The sequence below is a fragment of the Pipistrellus kuhlii genome, unplaced genomic scaffold, assembly GCF_014108245.1.
Source record: "Pipistrellus kuhlii isolate mPipKuh1 unplaced genomic scaffold, mPipKuh1.p scaffold_m20_p_16, whole genome shotgun sequence".
Lineage (NCBI taxonomy): Eukaryota > Metazoa > Chordata > Mammalia > Chiroptera > Vespertilionidae > Pipistrellus > Pipistrellus kuhlii.
Genome location: NW_023425471.1, coordinates 26,033,089 through 26,060,833, shown reverse-complemented (window position 1 = coordinate 26,060,833; position 27,745 = coordinate 26,033,089). Strand labels below are relative to the sequence as shown.

At 37.8% G+C, this 27,745-nt stretch overlaps 1 protein-coding gene across 10 annotated transcripts in view; it reads right to left on the bottom strand.

Annotated features, from left to right (window-relative positions):
* Window positions 1-27,745, bottom strand: part of ATRX (ATRX chromatin remodeler) — a 236,322-nt gene that overhangs the window by 96,339 nt on the left and 112,238 nt on the right. For all 10 annotated transcript variants that reach the window (XM_036439867.2, XM_036439869.2, XM_036439876.2 and 7 more), the window contains 8 exons: window positions 22,424-22,517; window positions 10,437-10,539; window positions 8,873-9,085; window positions 6,352-6,493; window positions 5,311-5,420; window positions 3,319-3,465; window positions 2,987-3,164; window positions 658-795 (listed from right to left, as the gene is read on the bottom strand). In XM_036439867.2, the coding sequence (XP_036295760.1) occupies window positions 658-795; window positions 2,987-3,164; window positions 3,319-3,465; window positions 5,311-5,420; window positions 6,352-6,493; window positions 8,873-9,085; window positions 10,437-10,539; window positions 22,424-22,517 (1,125 nt within the window). The remainder of the gene's footprint in view (window positions 1-657; window positions 796-2,986; window positions 3,165-3,318; window positions 3,466-5,310; window positions 5,421-6,351; window positions 6,494-8,872; window positions 9,086-10,436; window positions 10,540-22,423; window positions 22,518-27,745) is intronic.

Here is a 27,745-nt window from a genome sequence, read left to right as displayed (position 1 = left end):
CCCCAGTAGGCGGTGTGCAAGAGGCTGCTGATCGATGATTCTCTTCGATGTTTCTAACTCTCCCTCTCTCCGTAAAAAATCAATAAAATATATATTTTTTTTAAAAAAGCTTTTTTTTATCCGGCCCACATAAACCTTGTTTATTTGGCCCATGTTAGCCTTTGAGTTTCACATGCTTGTTTTAAAGCAATCATTAAAACTTCTGATACTGTTTACATATTTCAAGTTCTCTATTTATACTTGAAGACTCACAATGGCATACCACTTACCTGTGGTTTACCAGTTATATTTATAAAGTTACATTTAAAATGGAAGGTATTCTCTCACAGTAGACTAAGATGGACCTATACAGTTCATGGTCAGAGAATATATTAGAAAAACAGAAGGTGAATGGCAAAGCGGCAAACTAATACCCTATAGCAGTGTTTCCCAAAGTGTGGTATGCGTACCCCCAGGGTTACGGGAAGAGTTTAGTTGGGGTACACGTTGCGTTGGAGTTTGGTGGGGATATGAACTGCACTGTGCTTAGCTGCGCCTAATTGTACGTTTTTATGAGTACGAGGGGTACTCAGCATTATGAAAATTATAGAAGGGGTACATATATGTCAAAAGTTTGGGAAACACTGCCCTATAGCATAACTGCAGATATTAACTCACACTCAATTAGATTATTTTGAAGTGGTGTTCCTGTTAAAATAATCCTCCTCCTTGATCGTATAGAATTCATAGCTTTTGAAACAGCAGATGCTTCATTTTTTAGAATATGGCCTTCATCACAAACAACAAAATCAGGGCCTACAAAAATGTAAGAAAAAAATTTTTAATTAATATATAACAAATACAGTGTAATCAATTTAAGTAAAGTTAATTCTTTTACAACCCTGCTCATGTAGGAAGATAAACATCATTCTTATAAGAATAGTTATATCTACTGTTGGATTGGGTTCATGTGGCATAAACTAGTGTTAATTCTCTAACCTAATAATAGAGTATATGCAAATTAACCATCACTCCACTACATGAGCCACACCCACCAGCCACGCCCACCAACCAATCAGCTTGAGTATGTAAATAAATCCATAAAAGATGTAAGCTAATTTGCATACACAGAGGGAGGGAGGAGTGAAGATTGAAGACATCATAGAAGGAGGGAAAGTGGAAAGCAAGGTGACTGCGGCTGTTGGAGGGAAAGCACTGGCAGCGAATGCGGGACGGGGTGGAGCGAGGTGCACAGCTGTGCAGTGGAGGCAGCTGCGGGAGCCAGCATGGGCAGCGGGAGCTGCAGGTTAAGTGGGTGGTGAGGGAAGTGCAGCAGTAGTGCACACCAAAGGCATCCTGCCCCACCCCGCCGAGCCCTGTCCTGCCCTGTCCTGCCCTGCCCTGCCTTCTACAGCAGGAGAGGTGGGGGTGGCAAAAGGGAAGCCTGCCAGAAGTCTTGCAGGAATATTCCTGCAACAGGTGCTTAGTATCTTAATAGACTATTGAAGTAATACTATAATGTTATTAAAAAATAGGCAACAATAAAAATAATCACAAGGGTAAAAAGATCTCACCAATAGAGGTGAAGTATTTGAAAAACAAATATTTTTTACAAGTGAAAAACAGCATCTAAATAGGAATTTCAGAACTACTGTATCAAGATAAAAAGATTACCTGAGACTAAGAGAAATTTATACATATACTAGAGGCCTGGTGCATGAAATTCATGCATGGGACCGGGGGGGGGGGGGGGGGGGGTAGGGTCCCCTCAGCCCAGCCTGCACCCTCTCTAATCTGGGACCCCTAGAGGGATGTCCGACTGCCCATTTAGGCCCAACAGCAATCCCACATAAAGTTAATTTGCATACTCACTCTGACTGGACACACTTGAGGTCTAAATTTCAGATACTAGGGCTTCTGCTTGGGTAGCCAGGGGGTGTGGACGGACTGAAAACCACCACAGGCTCCTAACCCAGGCTGCCCCAAGCCCCAAGGGAACCCCCACCCTGATCTGGGACACCCTTCAGGGCCAGCTAGTCCCCACCCATGCACCAGGCCTCTAACCTATCTAATAAAAGAGTAATATGCAGATTGACCATCACTCCAATATACAAGATGGCTGCCCCCATGTGGACACAAGATGGCCACCACAAGATGACCAGCAGGGATGGGCAGTTGGGAGGGACCAGGCCTGCAAGGGAGGGCAATTTTAGGCGATCAGGCCAGCAGGGGAGAGCAGTTGGGAGGGACCAGGCCTGCAAGGGAGGGCAATTATAGGCGATCAGGCCAGCAGGGGAGAGCAATTGGGAGGGACCAGGCATGCAAGGGAGGGCAACTGGGGGTGATCAAGCCTGCAGGGGATTGCAGTTAAGGGTGACCAAGCCTGCAGGGGAGGGCTGTTAGGGGCCAACAGGCTGGCAAAGGGAGCAGTTAGGCATCAATCAGGCCGGCAGCAGAGTGGTTAGGGGGTGATCAGGCTGGCAGGAAGAAGCGGTTAGAGGCAATCAGGAAGGCAGGCAAGTGAGCAGTCGGGAGCAAGCAATCCAGGAATGGAGAGAGGGATGTCTGACTGCCCATTTAGGCCCAATCCCAGTGGGGGCAGTTGGACATCCCTCGAGGGGTCCCAAATTGGAGAGGGTGCAGGCTGGAATGAAGGACACGCCCCTCCTTGTGTACAAATTATATTCCAACTAGGCATATAATATTCAGACAGTTGGAAATGTCTGCAATTGTGGCACAGGCACGTGACCTTTTAAATTATTTACAAGGTCTCTCCTAAAAACCACAAACACTTCTATTCTAAGGATGTGTATTCTGAACAGTTGGTAAAAGTAAGGGTGATTTCCTCTTCATGAAATTATACCAAGAAACAAAAAGGCAAAAACCTGAAGTATAAATGAAACAAAAGTAGTTAATTAGTAGCTATTCAATTAGTATGTTAATTAAAACTTAATGTACATTTTTTATTCAATTTGTGTCTCTATTACAGTGCCTGTTAATAACTTACCTGGATCAACCAAAGCTTTGTTAAATATTTCTTTAAGTTTCCTACTCTTCACATTCCTTCCTTGAGCAAGATTTCTGTACATCTCATAGCCAATGATCATAACACCACCATCTTCTTGCCACCTCTGAAGCATGTAGCTTCTCTCCTGAGGACGTTTCACAGTTGCTAATTCAGAGACCTTTTGTGGGAAAATAAAGATTTTTAAAAGTAGATATTAGTAATGTACAAATGCTAAATATCCCCACTGAAATATATGTCACTGGTAATGAAAAGGATTTTTTACTATATTAATTCCATGCTGTTATTTTAATAATAAAAACATAAAATGATACCTCAAGCTTCTCATCATCTTTTAATCCCTCTTGCCACTTCTCAAATTCATTCATCCAATTCAAAGCAGTATTAAGAGGACAAACCACTAAAGCTGTACTGAAATCCAATTTCTCACACAAAAGAACTGTATGAAGAAAACTTACTACCTACAAAAAAACAAATGATATCAGTATCTGCAAGAAGTTAAATCAAGCAATCTTACAATTCAATAGTTGTTTCAGTTTGTTTCTTTCTGCTTTAAACAATAAAGCAGCTAACGGAAGCTCACAACTTCCAAACCAGGCAAAATAAAGGGGAAGAGATATCCTATGTAAAAAAAAAAAAGGGGGGGGGCGTGTTTCAACTAGATAATGTATAATTATACAGCTCCATGATTATTTAACCAGTAATAATAATCTATAATAAAAGCATACTATGCAAATTGACCTAAGAGCCAAAGAGCAGAACAACCATCCAAACAAAGTCAGGGCTTCAAGGGACGGCTGAAGCAACCAGGACTCCAAAGACCTCCTCTTGCACGAATTCTGTGCCTCGGGCCACTAGTATGAATACAAGAAGTGACCACACCAAAACAGCTACTACTAGTAAGTTCCTGGTCTCCATAGAACATTCCTACAACCTTTTAGAAAATGCCACTGTTGCCAAAACCGGTTTGGCTCAGTGGATAAAGAGTTGGTCTGCGGACTGAAAGGTCCCAGGTTCGATTCCGGTCAAGGGTATGTACCTTGGTTGTTGGCACATCCCCGGTGGGGGGTGTGCAGGAGGCAGCTTGTCTATGTTTCTCTCTCATCGATGTTTGTAGCTCTTTATCCCTCTCTCCTTTCCTCTCTGAAAAAAAAAAAATCAATAAAATTTTTTTAAAATATTTTATTGATTTTTTACAGAGAGGAAGGGAGAGAGATAGAGAGCTAGAAACGTCGATGAGAGAGAAACATCAACCAGCTGCCTCTTGCACACCCCCCACCGGAGATGCGCCCGCAACCAAGGTACATGCCCTTAACCGGAATCGAACCCGGGACCTTTCAGTCCCACAGGCCGACGCTCTACCACTGAGCCAAACCAGTTTCGGCAAAATATTTTTTTAAAAAAAAAGAAAGAAAATACCACTGCATCTAATAGACAATTGAGTTATGGAGTACTTTTCCATTTTTAAGTGTTCTGAATCTATAATAATTATTTTATGGTTTAAAATACATACATTCATTAATATCCCAACTCTGCTACAATTCCTGACACTCAGAAATGTAGTACCGTATTTTTCGGACCATAAGACGCACTTTTTTTCCCCCCAGAATTGGGGGGGAAAAGTCCCTGCGTCTTATGGTCCAAATATAGCCTACACATATACTTTAAAAAAAAAGTTTTTTTACTTGCCTGACTCTGTGTGGTCTCTGTGTGCTTGCCCGGATCTAAAATGGTTCTAAATACTGCTGTTTACTTTACAGGGTTGATTACATGTGTTTATGACTGTGATGTTGGGTTTTAATGCACATAAAATATTTTAGGACACTATTTGTTTCAGAATCTTTTTTTCTTCATTTCCCTTCTCTAAAAACTGGTGCGTCTTATGGTCCGGTGCGTCTTATGGTCCGAAAAATATGGTACTTAATAGTGAAAAATACTTTAGGTTCTTATTACTATGACAGACTATTAAAAAGTTTTAAAGAAAGTTCATTTCTACCTCAGAATCTCAGCAGTTTTTACTGGCTATGCCTCTAATGCCATTCCTTCTCTTCACTATGATATCTGCTCAAATAGCACCTCCTAAAAAATGCTTTCCTCCTTATTTTCCCTTAACACTTGTTATCTGAAAATATAGTCTTCTTCTGAATAAAACCTCTCTCCACCACCAGAATATAAACTTCTAGGGGGAGGGATCTTATTATTCTTATTTACTGCTTTATCTCCACCCCTATAACTGTCTGAAACATAATAACCCTTTATTCTTAAATTCATAAATACACAAGAACAGAATACCTTCATGTTCGTACCTGTAAAGTCTTACCAAGGCCCATGCAGTGGGCTAGAATACATCCTGAACCTGGAGATTTCTTTGTTTTTTTAACAGACTCACAGCAGCAATCCCACATAAACTGAACACCTGAAAATAACAACTTCATTAAGTTCAATGTAAAGGCCCAAGTTAAAAATTGTCCTTCATAAACATCAAAAACATTAACAATAACAAAACATCTAGGAAACAGAATTTTTAAAACAAATAAAGAATCTCTTAAATGTAAATGAGGATTCCCCCCAATGCAAACCTCCCCCAATAACTAGAAAAAAAAGACAGTGAAAACACACACACAATAAGGTTACTTTCCTTCATTCACCCTATCTAACCTATACAGACCACCATTCCTTGAGATGGTCCAAAGAAACATACAAATGATCTAAAATAGAAACTTTGCCCAAAGAAGAAACAGATTTCTATCAAACATACTTTCAGATTTATTGATTAAATCAATAAAATAACAGGAGATAATTTATCATTTCTCCCTTCACTCATTAGTAAAGAATGAACAAGAAAGGGGACTAGCTACTCAAGAGTAGCAACTGTAGAACTTCCCTTATGAATTCATTTATTAGTATATACACACTCAAAACGGACTTACTAACTCAACTCTAACAAAGCAGAGGCTAGAGATAATTTGTTGACTTTCTAATACCAATATAGAAAAATTATTAACAAACATACCTCAAAATGTTGAAATAGCATTGCCTGATAAAGTCTTTAGCTAACTAACTCACCATCACCATGCTGCTGACCATAGTCAACCACTGCAGACCAGGTAGATACACTTGCCATATATATCCATTTGTAAGTGGCACTTACTTCCACTTTTGTTAACATTCACTATCACTATAATCATTAAATTTTGTTCTTCTTCATTTGCTTATATACTCTATAAGAGCCTGGATTATGCTTGTTTTACTCACCAATATACCTCCAGTGCTTAGTAGAATATGAGGCACACCAAATATTGGTAAAACTTAATTTAAAATGCTTTATTCATCTAACAGTTTCTTACCATCTACTTGATGGGGTTTCAATTTGATAACCATATTTCTATGAACCTGTACTAATGGTTCTTTAGTTTCTTCATCTTCATCTAAAACCAACTTGGTTGTTATTGGACACTTGGTAGGAGAAGCATCTTCTATTTCTATAACCTACAAGAAAGGGAACTATAGTTAAGCTCAAAGAAATCTTGCAAACAAGATTAGAGTATTACTCTTACTAAAGGAAATTTTTCAAAATATAAACATCTACTTCAAAACCACACATCCAATATTTTGGCTTAAGAAGACCAGGAGAGATCACAGGTTTACATGTTTTCCAAAGTAAAAAAAAAAAAAAAAAAGACAACCTCCACAAGACTTAGAAGCACTGTGGTAATGTCTGTGATTAATCTCATCGTTTCTCATCCTGGATATCTCAATACATGGCATAAGCAGAGTACTAGAGTTGTGCTGAGTTGAGGAACAAAGGTCAAGAAAACTACAGAAATTACAAAGAACTATAGAGAGAAAAGAGCTACAAAAAAAGACCTCCAGAAATCAAGATGAGAGTCACTGTGAATTTTAGCTGAATATTAAAATGTATATGAGGGATCTTTGTCTGCACAAAGCCAGACAAAGAGTGATTCAGGAGCTATAAGTTAAACAATCCCCAATGATCAGAGGTCTAGAAAGCATGCAATTACAGTAGAGAGTCTTCATGTATAACTGAGGGCATTCAATAGAGAGCAGAGAAGGGCCACACATTAGCAATGGGGCAAAACCATGCATAAAGAGTATTTAAAACAACTTAATAAAGCTTTTAAATTATATATATAATAATTAAACTGAACTTAAAGTGACTTAAATGTCTGTAGAGAAAAATGCCAAGCACCCACTAATAGAAGACTACAAACAACAACATCCAAATTACAATGCCTATTTTTTTAAATATATTTTATTGATTTTTTACAGAGAGGAAGGGAGAGAGATAGAGAGCTAGAAACGTCGATTAGAGAGAAACATCGACCAGCTGCCTCCTGCACGCCCCCTACTGGGGATGTGCCTGCAACCAATGTACATGCCCCTGACCGGAATCGAACCTGTCCACAGACCGACGCTCTACCACGGAGCCAAACCGGTTTCGGCACAATGTCTATTTTTAATGAAACATTATTAGATATGTCAAGAAAGAGTAAAATATGAATAACCAGGAGAAAAATCATTTAATAAAAATGGGACAAGAAGGGAGACCTGTATATTCAATTTAATAAATATAAAAATTTATAATTAGAAAATAAACATGATAAGCAAATTAAAAATAAATGGAATATGATAATACACATTTAAACTACCTAAAATAAAGGGAGAGAAAATGGAATGGTGAATACACAATATAGTAAATATGTTGTAGAATTGTGTACTTGAAATCTGTATAAATTTATTAATCAGTGTCACCCCTATAAATTCAATAAAAAGGAAAAAATAATTTTAAAAAGAGAAAAATACAGCCTATGCACATATAGTGATGTGGTTATGTGAAACACACTGACAGGAATCAAAATTAGAAAATTATAATATAGGATTTTAATGCTATTTACTAAATTGTTATTTCAAATTTTTAAATAAAAATTAATATCACAAAAAGTGACAACTAGATTTAAAGTACCCTTAAGTGAAACCCAAGAAGTATATATTATCACCTATGAGTATTTCTATCGAAAAAAGAACTGACTTTATATCTGATCAGGCATCTATTTCCACCTAATAGTGAATAGGACATACAGTAGCCAATGAAAATACAAAACAGGGATGTGACCAGCAAAACTCAGAATATAGGAAACTCCATACAAATAATCTGGTTTCTTAAACAAATGCACCATAAGGAAAACTTCAGGTTAAAGTACACATAAGAAACAGAATCCAAATGCAACATAATATGTAGTGAGTGAGACCTTCTTGGGATTCTGGTACACACCAACTATATTTAAAAACTATTACTATGTTTTTGAAGAAAATGAAGAAATTTTAAATAACTAGATATTTGATATTATGGAATTAATGTTAATAGTTTAGGGTAATAATGATACTATAGAATGTTTAAAAGGTCTTTATCTTTCCATAATATATGCTGAATTACATACAGACAGAATATCATTTCTGAGATTTCAACAAAATAATCTAAAAGTGACAGAATAGATGAAACAATGTTGGTAACTTGAAGCTGGGTAATAGGTACAAAGAAATTTATAAAGCTAATCCCTCCATTTGTACCTCTGCTAGAACGTTTTATATAAAAAGGTTATTTAATCATTTTTCTACTCCAGATAAAACACAATCATGTTGGTCATCATATAATTATCTTAACTCTTTCCATGTATCTAGTTATATTAAGAAAGCATTAAATATTTTTAAGTGGCTAATAGAATAAAAGCAACTATCACTTTAAACCTGTGGTTGGTTACAACATTCTATTGTTCTAATACTGAAATATATCTATGAATCTATATAAGTCACATGTTAAAAAGAAATCATAAATAAAAATTGATTTACCTCCCTTAATTTCTCTCGCTCCCGCTCCCTCTCAGCAATACGTTTCCGCCTCTCTTCCTCTTCTTTAAGAGCATTTTGTGTTTCTGTTCTTAGTTTATCATCTTTTAGAATCTTTCTAATTTTCTTTCTGCCTTTTCCAGGTGACTTGGAATCATCATTTTCATCTTCTTCTTCTTCCTCTTCATCATCTTCTTTATCTCCTTCAGAATTACTCTATGAAAATTAAATGATCATAATTTGAGGTAATAAATTAAATGAGATAATAAACAAAGTAGCGAACTTATCCATTTCGTATGAAAATAAATAATATAACAGGAAAAGGTAGAAGAAAACAGACTGAAAACTCTCAGAATTATACTTTGGAATAAAACACAAACAACCCCAAAAAGGGGGCAAGGAACTAGCATAGACTTTTCTCTGAAGAAGATATAGAAATGTTCAGTAAGCTCATGAATAGATAGTCAACATTATTTGTCATTAGGGAAACTTAAATCAAAACCACAAATGAAATACTATTAGGATAACTATTTAAAACTTTAAAAAAAGACAAAAAATAACAATTGTGAGGTTGTAGAAAAATTGAAAGCCTGGTTCATTAGGAAAACAGTATGACAGTTCCGCAATAAGATAAACACAGAATTAATAAATGAACTGGGCATTCCACTTCTCAGAATATAATCAAAAGAATCAAAATCATGGACTCAAACAGATATTTGCACACCCAAGTTAATAGAGCATTCTTCACAATGGCCAGAGATGGAGACAATCCAAATGTCCATCAACAGATAAATGAATAAACACAATGTGCTATATACATACAATGGAATATTATCCAGCCGTAAAAAGAAAGAAAATTATGATAAATGCTACAAAATGGAAGAACCTTGAAAACATTATGTCAATGGCTATAAACCAGACATAAAACGAAAAATATGACAACACTTAAATGAAGTACCCAAAAACAGGCAAATTCATAGACACAGAAATTAAAATAGAGGTTACGAGGGACTGGGGTTACTCAGGAAAGGGGAGTTACTGCTTAATGGGTACAGAATTTTCCAATTCTGAATGTAATTAAGGCCAATGAATTGTATACTTAGAAATAGTCTAAAATGTTCATTTAAAACAATGAACCCTCCCCTAAAGAGAATAGTGTTGACCAAATAAAACACATTACAGAGAATTGTACTTTACCTAATTCTGTTTACATACAAGAAACTCAAATTGGCAAACTTCATTGCTATAAGAAATAATTTACATATGAATCATTATGCAGAGCAAAATATGTCTTCAGAAAATAGAACACTACATCAATTCTACAGCCGTTGGAATGTAAAATAATGGAATTAGAATAGCTTAAAATTTCAATTATATTTAGTTAAGAAACAAAACAATTGATGTCAAAATTAATAACTCTGCATACTTATACATTAAATAAGTCAATCCTTCCACAAAAAGTATAAGAAAGAAATTAACCAATAGAATTTGACAAATGAATGAAATGCTGAAGAGATAATAACGTACTGTCATGGTCTAGTGTACCAGTTACAATTAAAGCACATACCTTGTTTTCACTGGATGAATCTTCTTGTACCTTAATGCGTCGCCTTTTCTTTTTTTGTTTATAACTCCGCTGATTTTCTTCCAACTCTGCTTTCTTTGCAGACCTAAAGAACATTTAAAATGCAAAATAAAATACCTCCTGATGAATTTCCTTAAATGAATTACCTACTATTTTAGAACTGCTTCACCTTTGTGTACATTCTGGAAAATGATAGAGAAAACAAAAAGCAAAATAACGTCACTAGGTTCGAGAAATAACTCTCAATTCTATCCAAAGACCAGTATATTTTAAGTTATTCTGAGAAGATTTTTAGCATATAAGTAATAAGATGGGTTGAAGGGCCAATATACACATAAAAACATTCATCATCTCTAAAAAAAACAAAAAAAAAACAAAGCTGATTATGAGAGTTTGATACTAATTTTTATCACTTCATTTAATATTTTTAAAAGGAACGATTTTTGATAAGAAAAGTTCTCTCAGCTTAGAAATTGGTACACAAAGTTACATTAATCCAAAGAATATGTTCCTAGCATCAAAGATAGATATACTGATCAATGGAAAAGAAATGAATGGCAAGAAACAAAACTTTACATTTATGGGCAACAGATTTTTCACAATGGTATCAAGACAATTCAATAGGGAAAGATAGTCTTTTCAACAAGCTATGCTGAAACAACTCTATATCTACAAGAAAAAGAATAAAGGTGGACCTCAATCTTGTATTATTTATAAAAATGAACTCAAAGTGAATCCAAGTCCCCCAAGATATATAGTATAGCTAAAAAACTGTTTATTGTTTTAATTCTTCAAGATTGAGGAAATGGCTACTTACACATTCTGTTGGGAGTAGAAATATTGGCTCTATAAGAAGATTAACATACGTATGACAAGTCTTAAAATTGTACAACTTTGACACAACAATGTCACTATTAGGAATATACTCTAAGGAAATAATCAGACAAGTGTGGGAATACATACAAAAATATGTGTGTGTAAATATGCGTCTGTGTGTATGTGTGTTATTACAAGTGTTAAATAAAAATATTTCTAAATATCTGTGTAAGTACGCAAATATTTTCATATAACACTATTTATAATAGAAAATTTGAGAACCATGTAAACATATAAAACTGGAAGATTACTTAAATAAACTTTCAAAGATATTATAAAGAAAGGATCACAATTCTAGATGTAAAAACTAAAACTACAAAACTTGTGAAAGAAAAAACCACCATATGAAAAATATAAAATAAAACACCAACATAAATCTCTGTGACCATGAAGTATGCAATGGATTCTTCCATGTGACATCAAAAGCACAAGCAACCAAAAAAATTTGATAAACTGGACTTCATAAAAATTAAAAACTTTTGTGCATAGAAAAAGACTAGCCTGAGAGAATCCAAGATGGCGTCATAGATAACACCTAATTGCAGCCTCACATAACAATTTCAATAAAATACAACTAAACTATAAAATGGACATTACCCAGAACTACAGGAGAGTCGACTGACTGGAAATTCTACAACGAGAAGGAAAGAGAAAACCAGAAGGAAAATCAGAGGAGCTGAAAAAGCCTAAGGTACGGAGACACGCTGTGCACGATGAGAGGACGGAGCCAGAAAGGAGGGGGGAGCTGAGTGCCTGGCTGGCGTTCCCTACTGGGAAGGGGATAAAAGCTCTGGACTGTGCTGAACCCCAGATCCGAAAGCACTGAACCCCAGACCCTGGGGACCCAGGCTCATACAGAGGGAGCCTGGGCTGTTAGGCGGAATCTCAGGGGAGCGGCAAAAGGCAGTGCCCCCGGAGGCACTCACATTACGCGCAGAGGATGGACCATTGACTCTGCTGCTAGATTGCCCTAGTGGGAAGGAGACAAAAGCTCCGGACTGTGCTGAGCCCCAGTTCCAACTGCACTGAACCCCAGTTCTAGGCCAGACCCTGGGGACCCAGGCTCATACAGAGGGAGCCTGGGCTGTAAGGCAGAAACCCAGGGGAGCGGCGAAAGGAAATCCCAGAGGCGCACAAATTGCACGCAGAGAACGGGCGGTTGACTGTGCCGCTGGATTGCCCTGGCAGGAGGGAGACAGGGGCTCCAGACTGCTCTGAACTCCACTTCCAACTCCACTGCCAACTGAACTGAACCCCAGTTCCGGGCTCATTGGAGGAGAGCCTAGACTGTTTGGTAGCAGGCAAAAATCGAGAGCACCTTTCTCTCAGAAGTGCTTGCAACGAGTACTGAAGGACCCTGAGGAACACTGAGACTCAGGAGCCTCATAGGGCGTGGCTGGTAGAAGCAAAGGCTGTAGGCTCCACCCTGAAAATCCTCCCCATCCAAGCTGAACACAGAGACATTTAAGGCTACCAAATCAGGGAAGCTGCGAAAATGCTGAGACAAGGAAACAGATCACAAATGAAAGAAATAGAGGACAAAAAGAGACCGGATATAGAGTTCAAATCTACGCTTATAAGGTTTGTCAAGAATTTTCTAGGAAAGGTCGATAAGACCTCTGAGGATATGAAAAGGGATCAACTAGAAATAATAAGGGATCAACAAGAAATAATAAGGGATCAACAAGAAATAAAAAATACATTCTCTGAAATAAAAAATATTATACAGAGTCCCAAAAACAGAATGGAAGATCGGAAGAATCAAATCAAAGATTTGGAACATAAAGAGCCAAAAGATACTCCTCCACAGAAGCAAGAAGACAAGAGAATCCAGAAAGTTGAAGATAATGTAAGAAACCTCTGGGACAACTTCAAACGAACCAACATCAGAATTATGGGCGTCCCAGAAGAAGAGAGAGAGCAAAATACTGAAAAACATACCGAAAGAAATAGTGACAGAAAACTTCCCCCACCTGGTGAAAGAATTAAACCTACAAGTCCAGGAAGCGCACAGAACCCCAAACAAAAGGAATCCAAAGAGGACCACACCAAGACACATCATAATTAAAATTACAAGAGCAAAAGACAAAGAGAATATTAAAATCAGCAAGAGAGAAACAGGTAGTTACCTATAAAGGATTGTCACCCGATTTCTCAACAGAAACCATGCAGGCCAGAAGGGAATGGCAAGAAATATTCAAGGTGATGAATAGCAAGAACCTACAGCCAAAAATATTCTACCCAGCAAAGCTATCACTCAGAATCGAAGGCCAGATAAAGAGTTTCACTAATAAAAAAAAAAAAAAAGCTAAAGGAGTTCATCACCGCCAAACCAGAATTAATATGAATTGCTGAAGGGGGTTCTTTCGGGAGAGAAAGAAAATAAAGATAAAAATTATGAACAACAAATACATAACTATCAACAAGTGAATCTAAAAACCAAGGGAATTAAAAAACCTGATGAACAATATTAACTGGTGAATATAAAAGAATCAAAGGTATGGAAGGGGAGTGGACTGATGATTCTCAGGGAAAGAGGAGTGGGGGGTGCGGGAAGAGACTGAACATAAACTGTGCACCTATGGATGAGGACAATGAGGGATGGGGAAAGGGCAGAGGGTGGGGTAGGAATCTGGTGGAAGAGAAAAAAATGAAGTTTTGTAATAATATGAACAATAAAGGTTCATTTAAAAAAAAACTTTTGTGCATAAATGGATACTCTTAAGAAAGTAAAAAGATAACCCACAGAAGGGGAAAAAATATTGGCTAATCATTCGTCTGGGTATGGGTCTTATATCCAGATTATATAAAAAGATGGTTAATTAAAAAATTGGGAGAAGAATTTTTATAAATGTTTCTCCAGATAGGATATGCAAATCACCAGTAAACACATGAAAAATTACTCAATAGCATTAGTCATTTGGGAAAAGCAAATGAAAATCATGAATTGCCACACCAGTAGGTTGGCTCTAAGCAAAATAACAAAAAAAGACAAACACTGGTGAGGATGTGGAGAAATTGGGACCATGATGCATTGAGTGAATGTAAAATGGTAAGCCATTATTGTTAACAGTCTGGCAGTTACTTAGAAATTAGGCACAGTGTTACCATATCACTAAACAATTCCACTCATAGGTATATTCCTGTGAATGAATATGAAAACATATTCCTATGCAAAAATTTACACAAATGTTCATAGCAGGGATTACTCAGAATGCAACCCAAGCATATACCTGCAGATTAATGAAGAAACAAAAAGTAGTATTAATACAATGGCATATTATTCGCCCATTAAAAGTAATGAAATATGAGGTGACCTCAGCAAGTGGTGGATGAGGAAACTCCAGGCTGCTATTCAACCAACACAAACAAAGAATAAGCAACAATATATGTTAAAAATTAACTTTGTGAGAACTCAGAAACCAGTTAAAAAACTGCAGCAAACAAATAAACATCTAACCAAGAGTCTCACTTAAAATGGTAGGAAATTTCATATCATTTCTACTCTCACTTGCCCTACCCCCTCTTCCCTGATCACCTCAACAAGGTCTGAAGGAAGCTGCCCAACTGCCAGATAATTCTGCAGAAAGAAACAAAAATGTGAAACTTCCTTGCACCTTTCAGGACTGAGAGATACCCAAGGGAGATAAATATAACTCTTCTAACTCAGAGACTATAAAAGCACATGAAAAGATGCTCAACATTACAGCATTTTCCATTCCTGAGGAGACATTGACCTACTGAGATCCCACAAGTGCAGATGAAATAAAAATTTGCACTATAAAAGCATCAACTAATAAACAAAGACCTCTACTTATAAATCTGCTAAATTGTTGTTTCTTTTTAAAGTATCTAAAAAAGCCAAACACAAATATATCATACTAAGGGAACTGAATACCACATAGACAACAGAAAGTCAATAAAAAAAAAATAATTTCCTTAAATGACACATTAAACCAAATAAACATAATTGATATTTACAGAACATTCTATCCCAAAACAACAGAATATATATTCTTCTCCAGAGCACATGGAATAGCCTTAAGGATACACCATATGTTGAGGAACAAACCTAGTCTCAATAAATTTAAGAAGACTGACACCATACCAAGTATATTTTCTGACCACAACAATATAAAACTGGAAATCAACTACCTATAAGGAAAAAAGCTGGAGAGAAAAAAAGCACAAATATGTGAACATTAAACAACATCCACATGATGGGGGAACCAGAAGGACAAGAAAGCGAGCAAGGGACAGAGAACCAGTTTGAAGAAATAATGACAGGAAAAAAAAAATACTAGATATAAAACTACACTACAAAGCCATTGTAATCAAAACAGCCTAGATCTGGAACAGGAACAGGCAAACAGATCAATGAAACAGGACAACTACCATACTACCGTACCGTATACAGGTAATAAATTTCCTTTATTTTCATTTAACAATAAATGTGTACCATATTCTTCTTCATGGAAAAATAAGACATCCCCTGAAAATAAGACCTAGCGCATCTTTGGGAGCAAAAATTAATATAAGACACTGTCTTATTTTCAGGGAAACAGGGTATTTGCCAATGATGCATCTAATAAGGGATTAATTAAAGAACTCATACACCTCAACACCAGGAAGATAAACAATAAAATTTTTAAAATAGGCAAAGGACCTGAATAGACACTGCTCCAAAAAGGACATACAGATAGACAATGGACATATGAAAAAATTCAAATTGTCACTAATCAATAGAGAACTGCATATTAAAACTATTAATGAGAGGAGAAACCAAGATGGCAGCATAAGGTATACACCTCACGTGCTGCCTCTCACAACCTCACCAAAACTACAACTAAAAGACAAAATGACTATTACCCAGAACCATGGGAAAGCTGGCTGAGTAGAAATTCTACAACTAGAAGAAAAGAAAAAAGTGCATTGAGACTGGGTAGGAGGTGCAGAATCACGGAAGAGCAGAGGTACGAAGGCATGAAAATCGCGCTGGCGACTCCGTGCACTGTTTTTTTCAATCAGAAGGGAGATATAAGCTCCCAACTGCTCTGAACTCCAGTTTCCAGCAAGACTCTGGGGACCCAAAGTCCTACAGGAAGAAACTGGACTATCTGGCATTGGGTCGAAAAGTGAGGGTGGCTTTCTCGCAGAGGGGCTCACAGGAATCATTTACTGTGCTGGGGCACAGGGGACAGGTCATGAGGATGCGGAAACGTGGAGACACAGAGATGGCTCACTGGCAGACACTGCTGTTTGCTACACTTGAGTGATTCCCTGAGACCCCACCCCACCCAATTTACAAACCCACCCAAACTATGTGCATATGAATGTCCTGCCCTTTCGCAGCTTAACCTAACAAACTATAGTTGGGTCAGAGAGCTCCAAAACTTCCAAACCTCAAACAAAGAGGAGAAATCTGCAATCTCACTGTAGCTCCTGCTGGGTGGCCTCAGACAGTAGCTAACTTGCACCTCCTTGGAGATTCAGGAGCCAGTGTACCTAGTGGTCAGTGCGAGACAACACCAGATTTCAACTCCTCACATACATAAGTGACACACTCAAGAGGCAGACTCAATGAGCACTAAAGCCCAACTAAAGCCATTCCTGCCCCATAATGATGTCTCTAGCACAGCAATTCTTCCATTATAGACACAGTGGGTCCTCACAGCCAATTGGCCTGGACTCCAACTCCTCCCAGTTTACCAACAGCAATCAAGGCTTAATTACAACAAGACTGTGCACCCAGCCCAGAATGGGGTGCACCAAGAATGTCTACCTCAGGTGATTGGGGATGTTGAGCCACTGGGGCCTATAGGTCACCTACCACACAAAACCACTCCACCAACACAGGGAAGCAGCCAAAACGAGTAGACAAAGATACATGTCACAAATTAAAGAAATAAAGGAAAGCAAACTGCTGGATATAGAGTTCAAAACTACAGTTATAAGATTACTCAAGAATCTTCTAAAAACCTTTGAGAAATTTAGTGAGACCTTCAAGGATCTTAATGAGAATGCCAAAAAAAATGAAAAAGGATCAGTCAAAAATTAAGCATACACTGTCTGAAATAAATAATAATAATATACATAAATCCAACAGTAGAGTAGAGGACACCAAGAATCAAACCAAAGATTTGAAATATGAGAAAACAAAAAACACCCAATCAGAAAACAAAAAGGAAAAAGAATCCAAAAATATGAAGATAGTGTAAGGAGCCTCTGGGACAACTTCAAGCATATCAACATCTGAATTATGGGGGTTCCAGAAGAAGAGAGAAAGCAAAATATTGGAAACCTATAAGAAGAAATACTGACAGAAAACTTTCCCTACATGGTGAAAGAAATAAGACTTACAAGTCCAGGAAGTGTATAGAACCCCAAACAAAAGGAATCCAAAGAGGACCACACCAAGACACATCATAATTAAAATGCCAAGAGAAAAACACAAAGAGAGAATCTTGAAAGCAGCAAGAGAAAAACATTTAGTTACCTACAAGGGAGTACCCATACGATTGTCAGCTGATTTCTCAACAGAAACTATGCAGGCCAGACTGGAGTGGCAAGAAATATTCAAAGTGATGAACAGCAAAACCTACAACAAGATTACTCTACCCAGCAAAGCTATCATTTAGAAATGAAGGTCAGATAAAAAGCTTCACAGACAAGAAAAAGAGTTCATCACCACCAAACCAGGATTACATAAAATACTGAAGGATGTTCTTTAAGAAGAGGATGAAGAAGGTAAAGATAAAAATTATGAACAAAAAAGTGACAACAAATACCTATCAACAAGTGAATCTTAAAATCAAGTCAATAAAAAAAATATCTGGTGAACAGAATAAACTGGTGAATATAATAGAATCAGGGGCATAGAAAGAAAGTGGACTGACAATTCTTGGAGGGAAGGGGGTGTGAGGGGTGCAGGAAGAGATTGGACAAAAATCTTTTTTTAAATATATTTTTTATTGATTTTATAGAGAGGAAGAGAGAGGGACAGAGAGTTAGAAACATCGATGAGAGAGAATCATCGATCAGCTACTTCTTGCACACCCCCTACTGGGGATGTGCCCGCAACCAAGGTACATGCCCTTGACCAGAACCGAACCCAGGACCTTTCAGTCTGTAGGCCGACGCTCTATCCACTGAGCCAAACCAGTTTCGGCATTGGACAAAAATCTTACGTCTAATGGATGAAGATAATGGTAGGAGTAAGGACATGGAATGGGGTGGAATCAGGTGGAGGGGAACTATGTTGTGGAAAAAGAGGAACATCAGTAATAATCTGAATAAAGATGTATTTAAAAAAATAAAACTATGAGGAATTACTTCACACCTTTCAGAATGGCTAACATCAATAAATCAACAAACAACAAGTGTTGGGGAGGATGTGGAGAAAAGTGAACCCTAGTACACTGTTGATGTGAACACAATTGGTGCAGCCATTATGGAAAACAGTATGGAGTTTCATCAAAAAATTATAAATGAACTTCAGTTTGACCCAGAGATCCCACTTCTGGGAATATGTCCTAAGAATTCCGAAACACCAATCAGAAAGAAAAATATACACCCGTATGTTCATAGCAATGTAATTTACAATACCTAAGATCTAGAAACAAAGTATCCATCAGTAGTTGAGTGAATAAAAATGCGGTGGTACTTTTAGGCAATGGAACACTATGCAGCAATAAAAAAGAAGGGTATCTTATGCTTTGCAGCAGCATGGGTGTACCTGGAGATAATTATGCTAAGTAAAATAAGCCAAATACAAATATCCGATCACCTCACTTATATGTGGAATCTAATTAACAAAATAAACTAACAAAATGGGTTCAGAAGAATGGATGCAAGAAGAAAGCTGAGAGATCTTAGAAGGAAAAGGGTTGAGGGATATGAGAAGAGAATAATCAAAGAACATATGTGTATACATGCATATGCCATGGAAACATACAAAAATAAACGGGAGGGAGAATGGGGGATATCTGTCATTCTGTCTACAATAAATAATAAAGTTAACAATAAAAACCCATTATAGCCGAAACCGGTTTGGCTCAGTGGATAGAGCGTCTGCCTGCGGACTGAGAGTCCCCGGGTTCAGTTCTGGTCAGGGGCATGTATCTTGGTTGTGGGCACATCCCCAGTGGGGGTGGGGGGGTTGCAGGAAGCAGCTGATCAATGTTTCTCTCTCATCGGTGTTTCTAACTTTCTATTCCTCTCCCTTCCTCTCCGTAAAAACATCAATTATATATATATATATATATATATATATATATATATATATATATATATATATATATAATAAAAACTACTATATCCTATACTTGAAAATTATTAATTTTGTTACGTGAATACTATCTCAGTTTTAAAAAATTATCATTGCAGCCTGCTATTGCGTTATATCTCTCTAAAACATGTCAAATTGCTACACTCCAGGCACAACATTGTATGCAAAAACCTAAAAGAAAATCTCACATTTAAAAATTTAGATGTGTTGACACCTATGTCGACATAAAAATACACACTCACAACAGCACAAACAGACTGCCTATTCAATAAGTTATAGAAGAACTAGTGGCCCGGTGCATAAAATTCATGCACTGGTGGTGAAGGGTTCCCTCAGCCCAGCCTGCACCCTCTCCAATCGGGAACCCTCAGGGGATGTCTAAATGCCAGTTTAGGCCCGATCCCTGTTGGATGTCCCTCTTGCAATCTGGGAATGCTGGCTCCTAACTGCTCACCTACCTGCCAGCATGCTGGCCCCCAACTGCCCCCATCAGTCTGCTCACCCCCTATTGCCCTCCCCACCGGCCTGATCACCCCCAACTGCCCTCCCCTCCTGGCCTGACTGCTCCTAATTGCCTATGCCTCAGCTCCCCCACCATGGCTTTTTCCAGAAGGACGTCTGGAAGGTTTCCTGGAAAGTCTCCCCATCTAATAGCGTATTACCCTTTTATTAGTATAGATCATATTATTCTGAAATAAAGAATTCTTAGATTTGTTAATATTATTCTAAAATACTATGCTACAAAGCAAAAATTTAAATAATAATCTAGATCAGTAGCTGTGAATTGAGAGAACAAGCACATCTTAATTACTATCATACTAGTAACACTAGTTTAAAAAAATTACTATTCATGGAGCACTGTTTGCCCAAGTAAGCACTATTATAAGCCTTTTAAATGAATGCACACAATAATCAACAAGGAAAGTACTACTGCAATCTCCCATTTTACAGATGATGGAACTAAGGCACAAGTTACTCATACAAAAAGAAAGTAGTAAAGCCAGGAGATGGATTGAGGTAGTTTGTCTACAATCTCTCCTACTATAACTCCCTACCATGACAACAAAAATTACGGTCAAGAGTGTTTTGCACATTGACAGTTCACTTTGTTTAGCACATATAATTCAACTACACATATGTATATATACACTCTTTTTAATTAATAATTTAGAGTTGGGCTAAGGTGGGCAAAAAGAGAAAAAAGGAAGAGATCTGTAGTAATATTTACAACAAAAAATACCCCAAAAAATTTAATAATTTTAACTATTAGGTACAAATCAAAATATTAAATATTTAGTTAACTACTAAGAGCAAAATTTCTACAAATAATATAAACATAGTTACTAAGATTAATTCCTAAAAATTTTAAATTGCATATATACTAGAGGCCTGGTACACAGATTTGTGCACCAGTATGGTCCCTCGGCCTGGTCTGTGGATCGGGCCAAAACCAGCTCTCCAACATCCCCTGAGGGGTCCCAGATTGCAAGGGGGCTCAAGTCAGGCTGTAGGAACTCACCAGTGCATGATCAGGGCCAGAAGGGACCACGAGAGGTCTCCAGGGCATTTCCATCCCATCTTGCCCAGTCCCGATGGGGCAAGCAGGCCAGGGAGAGACTGCAAGAAGTTGGCCTGACAGGAAGAAACCCCGGAAGGGCTCCAGGGCGTGTCTGGCCCATCAAGCCCAGTCCCAATCAGACAGACCCCAGCAGCAAACTAACCTACCAGTTGATGCATCTGCCCTCTAGTGGTCAGTGCACATCATACCAACTGGGTGAATGGTTGGAGGGACAATTAACATATTAAGCTAATATGTTACCTATTATATATAGATACTGCCCTCTCACAATTCCATACACCTCAGGGGATGTCAGAGGACCAGTGTACAGAATCTGCCTAATCCCCACAGACCAGCCAAGGGACCCCACCGGTGTGCCGGGCCTCTAGTCCTACCTAATGAGGAGGGAATATGCTAATTGACTCTCACACTGTCACAAAGATGGCAGCACCCACCACCAATAAGGAGAGAATATGCTAATTGACTGCCCCACCTCAAAGATGGAGGTGCCCACAGCCACAAAAGGGCAGTGCCAAGTCCCCTCAGCCCCGCTGGGGCAGCAGGTGTACCACAAGGCTGGGCCGAGCCTTGCCTCACACCTACCTTCAGAGTTCCCCCAGTCCCCTCAGCCCCCCAGGACTGGCCTGAGGTGCAGGCAAGCCTCGGATGGCAGCTGTACAGCCACCCAGGGCTGGCCGAGGAGCACGCAAGCCTCAAATGGCAGCTGTCCAGCCGCTTAGGGCTGGCCCAAGGCACAGGCAAGCCTTGGATGGATGGCGGCTGCCCAGCCACCCAGGGCCAGCCCAAGACATAGACAAGCCTCGAAAGTTGGCTAACCAGGCACCCAGGCCTGCCCGAGGCTCAGGTAACCAGGATGGGCTGATGCGCTGCCAGTAGTGGCAGCAGCAGAGGGGTGATGGGGCATTGCCTTCCCCTGATCACCAGGTTGCTTCCTGCCCCTAAAGGCTCCTGGACTGTGAGAGGGGGCAGGCAGGGCTGAGGAACCTCCAATGCATGAATTTTCACGCACCATGCCTCTAGTATGCATATAAATTCTTTGGTTAATCTCTTTCCACCCTTCCCCTCCCCTTTCCCTCTGAGATTCATCAGTCTGTTCTATGTTTCCATGTATGGTGGTCAGTATGCATCATAGCTACTGGTTGAGTGGTCAAACAGTCACACACTTAGCATATTAGCCATTTATATACATATATATAGGTGATTTTGTATATAAAATTTAATATTTACCTTGTTCTAGGCCGTTGTTCATCTTCAGATTCACTAACTTCTTCACTAACTCCTGATTCCTGAAAATCCGAATCTTCCGAATCTTCGCTGCTCACTTGAATAAAAAAATATATAAAGTTTCTAAATACTTCCCAATGTAACTATAATTCACTTAATTTGTCAATAACTTCACATTAAACTTATACCACTGTGAGAATATCTATAACATGTACACTAATGACGCTACATCATAAACATTAGATCAGTTAATAATTTAAATGGTATTCATAAAAATAATTCAAAGCTATTCCAACTATAATTATAAAGCTATGGTTCTACATAGAAATATAAGTATTAACTATATGTGAATTTTAAAAATAAGATTTTACCTGTCAATAAAACATATCAATAATTATTAAAAAATAAAGTAAAATAAAATAATTCTGATTATTTAAAACAAGTATAGTAGGCTGGCCATGGTGGAGTACAGACTCTCTGCCATTTATGAGAACAAAAAATTATGGACAGAATACAAAAAGAAATGATGAAAGGAAAAAATGTATTTGATGCTGACATCCAAAATGTCAGTGGAATAACTGGAAGCTACACTAACACTCTCCCAGGACTAAATTGGAAACACAACTAAAATACAGAAGAACCACCCTGAAAATTCAACTAGAAACTAGCTGGAGAGAACACTTATAATCAAAGACAGAAAGTGGAGACCACATAGAGATTGGCAATAAGTACAGAGGCACTAAAAGGGCTAGCCAGGCTCCACAGACAGTAGGTGAGGTTCTGGGGGGTTCTCACTGAGAACTCTGGGGACTCAAAATCCAAGATGGGCTTACCAGCCCAGTGTACAAAAATAGAGAAAAGGTGCCCACATCCTACTGTCAAAAGCAGCAGAGTTGCTGTCTGCCAGCAAGCAACAACGAACTATAAAGGCAGGCACTCTCTTAAAGGGCCCATGCACAAAATTTACTGGGCAGCCACTCACCTTGGGCTCTGACAGAAGGAGGGCAGAGCAGACTGGAGCTTTGTGAGCACAAACCAGAATTGGTGGCTCTGAGGTAGGAGCTCAAAGGTAGCAGCCACCTTTGTTTCAGGTGCAGAACCACTTCCACACCAGGTGGGAACTTTGTTATCCTGGTGGGATGTGCCTGAGGGGGATTCAGCTGCCCCACCCTGTTGGAAGAACTCTCCCACCCACCTTGTGGTACATAGCCTGAGGATAGTCAAAGATGATAAAAATCAGACTGCCAACAAAGACAGATCTCAGGAAGCTTTGAGGCTTTGCCTGATCTAATCTAGAAACCAAGGCTAGGAAGCTGCTAAAATCCTACACAAAATATAAGCAAATCGGATCCATCAATATATTAAAAAGATTATACACCATAACTAAATGGAATTTATTCCAGGGATGCAAGGCTGGTACAATATTCACAAATCACATAAACAAACTGGGGGGAAAAAATCACATGATCATACCAATAGATGCAAAAAAATCATTCAATAAAATCCAACACCCATTTTTTTATAAAAACAGACAGAAAGTGGGAATAGAGGGATCAAAACTGAACATAATAAAGACCATCTATGAAAAACCTACAACCAACATCATATTCAATGCGCAAAAACTAATATCATTTACCCTAAGAAAAGGAACAAGACATGATGTCTACTTTCACCAATATTATTCTGCATAGTACTGAAGTCCTAGCCACAGCAATCAGACAAGGAAAAGATATAAAAGGCATCCAATTGAAAAAAAGAAAGTGAAACTCTCATTAATAACAGATGACATGATATTGTATACAGAAAAACCTAAAGACTACACCAAAAAAATGCTATATTTAATAAATGAGTTTGGCAGAGTAGCAGGGTGCAATTATACATAATAAAAACGACTCTCAGAACAAAAAACTAAACAAACAATCACACTTATCATTGCAAAAAAAAATATGCTTAGGAATAAACTTAACCAAGTAGGTAAAATACTTGTACTCGGAAAACTACAGGATGTTGAAAAAAGAGATAGAGGAAGATATAAACAAATGGAAGAACATACCATGCTCATGGATTGGTACAATTAACATAAAAAATGTTAGGGTTGTTGAATAAACACCTGCATCCCTTCTTCTAAATTCACTTGTTAACAGTTTACCACATTTGTTTTATCTCCTTGTGCATACAAACTAAACCATTTGAAATTAGGGCAGATATAATGACACTTTACCATTAAGCATAAGGATGCTGTCCAACATACATAAATATCACTATAACACTTGAGAAAAATAACATCAATTTAATATCATCTAATATAAAGGTATTAAGTATATTTTTAAATTATCACGAAAATAACTTCTAGAACTTTTTTCAAATTTAGGTGAAAATTAAAGCTCACATGTTACACTTGATTAAGTAAGCTATTCTCTTTTAATTTCTTCCCATCACCCAATTCAAGTTTTTACACAATATAAGGATACAAGAGTATGCAAATTTTGGAAAATCATTCCATTTGAAATATAGTATCAGTCACTCCATTTAAAAAGATAAATAATGGGATTTTAACTTACTACCTCCTACACAAACAAAAAACAATGGGCTAATAAGTTACCCACAGAAGAAGACAGTGAAAACATAGGCCATAGAAAACCTGGGTTTTGCCGAAACTGGTTTGGCTCAGTGGATAGAGCGGCGGCCTTCGGACTGAAAGGTCCCGGGTTCAATTCCAGTCAAGGGCATGTACATTGGTTGCGGGCACATTCTCAGTGGGGGGTGTGCAGGAGGCAGCTGGTCGATGTTTCTCTCTCATCAACCTTTCTAGCTCTCTATCCCTCTCCCTTCCTCTCTGTAAAAAAATCAATAAAATATATTTTTTTTAAAAGAAAGAAAGAAAACCTGGGTTTTAATAAAGCATTTTGAATATATTTGTGCCCACTAATGTACTCTATCCTAAGCTTAGCCTTTGATGCAAAATCAGTATTTCTCTTTATTTAACTGCTAAATTGTTCAATTACTTTTATGAAATCTGAAAGAGAAGTCTGTAGTCATGCTGCAAAGAAATTTATGATATAAACATTCACAAAATGATGTACTGTTATTTATTTATTAACATGGAAAAGACCATGACATACTAGTATTAAGTATTCATATGTAGAGGGGGACTTCCTCTTCTTTAATGGGTAACTATTGCTCAATAGACCTTTAAATGTTCAGAATTCCAAGATTTTTTTCCTTAGCTCTCCATTTGCTCAACATTATAGATCCATTAGGCCCGTGGTCAGCAAACTGCGGCTCCCAAGCCACATGCGTCTCTTTGGCCCTTGAGTGTGGCTCTTCCACAAAATACCAAGGCCTAGGTGAGTCTATTTTGAAGTGGTGTTAGAAGAAGTTTAAGTTTTAAAAATTTGACTCTCAAAAGAAATTTCAATCACTGTACTGTTGATATTTGGCTCTGTTGACTAATTAGTTTGCCAACCATTGCACTAGGCAACCTCAAGAATTCTGTGGTTTTAAAAATGTACTTCTACGCCCAAACAGGTTTGGCTCAGTGGATAAAGCGTCGGTCTGTGGACTGAAAGGTCCCAGATTCAATTCCGGTTAAAGGCATGTACTTTGGTTGCGGGCACATCCCTGGTGGGGGGTGTGCAGGAGGCAACTGGTCGATGTTTCTCTCTCATTGATGTTTCTAGCTCTCTATCCCTCTCCCTTCCTCTCTGTAAAAAATCAATAATATATATATATATATATATATATATATATTTTTTTTTTTTTAATGTACTACTACAACTCCAAAAACCTGAAAGTCACCCTAAATTTTATCTTTAATATCAGCTAGTAAAGCCTAACAATTCAGCCTCCTACATAACTCAAGTCAATCCTACTCCAACATCTGCACTTGGCATCAACTACAATAACCCCCAAACAGATTCAAGGGCTTCAGTCTCAAAGAATAACAGGCAACTAATCTGATCTTACTATATTGTTTAGTGACTTGTGCTGGGGTTGTGATTCTTGAGTACCAGTAATGAATGTCCTCTGCCTTTTTCTAGGTTACACCTGTGTTCATCAAGTTGTCAAATTATGAAATGCACAGTTCTCTCTATTTATAGTATATCTCAAATAAAAATTTTTAAGGACAGCATTCCTCTTTAAATATACTAAAATAATTAAATTGTAAACAGGTACATTGTACTGTCTGTGAATTATATCAATACAGCTATGATTTTAAAAATTAAAAAAATATATATACTTCTCTTCTATACATGGATGTTCATAGCTTTATTTATAATTACATACTTATTAAAATAAAAATATTAAAAAATAAACCTTTCAATGGCACTCCAACCTATAGAGCCTACTGGACTTCTAAGTCATTTCCACAAATGCTTTCCTATCATTTGGTCTGGTTCTGCCAAAGTATTAAGAGTGAGTTAATTAAATATTTGACCAAACACAGCAGGCTAATTTTTAAGTTGATAATTCTGTAGGCACATGAATGATGTTGCAAATATCTAAATGGCTCTCAGGAAAAAAAAGGTTCCACAGCCCTTCTCTACAGCCTCATGTATCCATGGGTCCACTGCCAAGTACTCCAATATGAGAGGAGCAGGCTTACAAGAATCTCCATCATCGGGTTTCTGTCTTATTGGCACAGCCTCATCTCCTATAGTTCCTTTTCCTCCTATAGTCCAACACTAGCATATTAATTACATCTTCCCCTCCATCATTTACCAAACATTTTGCCGAGGCTTTTAAAATTTCTTCCCTGCTTACATTAGATATCTTCACAATACATCTACTTGTTCCCCATGTACATCTTGATGTTTTAGGTGAATCTCCTCATACTTAAGAAGTCTTCTCTGGAGATACCCCAACTCCCACCCCCACCAAAGAAGCTAAAAAAAAAATCCTTTTTTGTGACACACTATACAATACTTCTACCACGGTATTAAAATTTCTTATAATATTAGTATCAACAATTCTTACTAAACCAGTGACTGCCAAACCTGGCTATTTTTTAGAATCATATCAGAGATGCTTTTAAAACATATGAAGCCCTAAACTACAATGTGGCTACATTGATTGGGCATCATCCCATGCACCAAAGGAATGCCAGTATAATTCCCAGTCAAGGAACATGACCAGTTTTCAGGCTCAATGCACCAATAGGGGGCATGCAGGAGCAACCAATTGATATTTCATTCACATGCAAATGTTTCTCTCTCTTCCTCTCCCTTCTTCTCTCTTTAAAAGTAATTCAATTTTTTTTTAAAATATATTTTATTGATTTTTTTACAGAGAGGAAGGGAGAGGGATAGAGAGTTAGAAACGTCT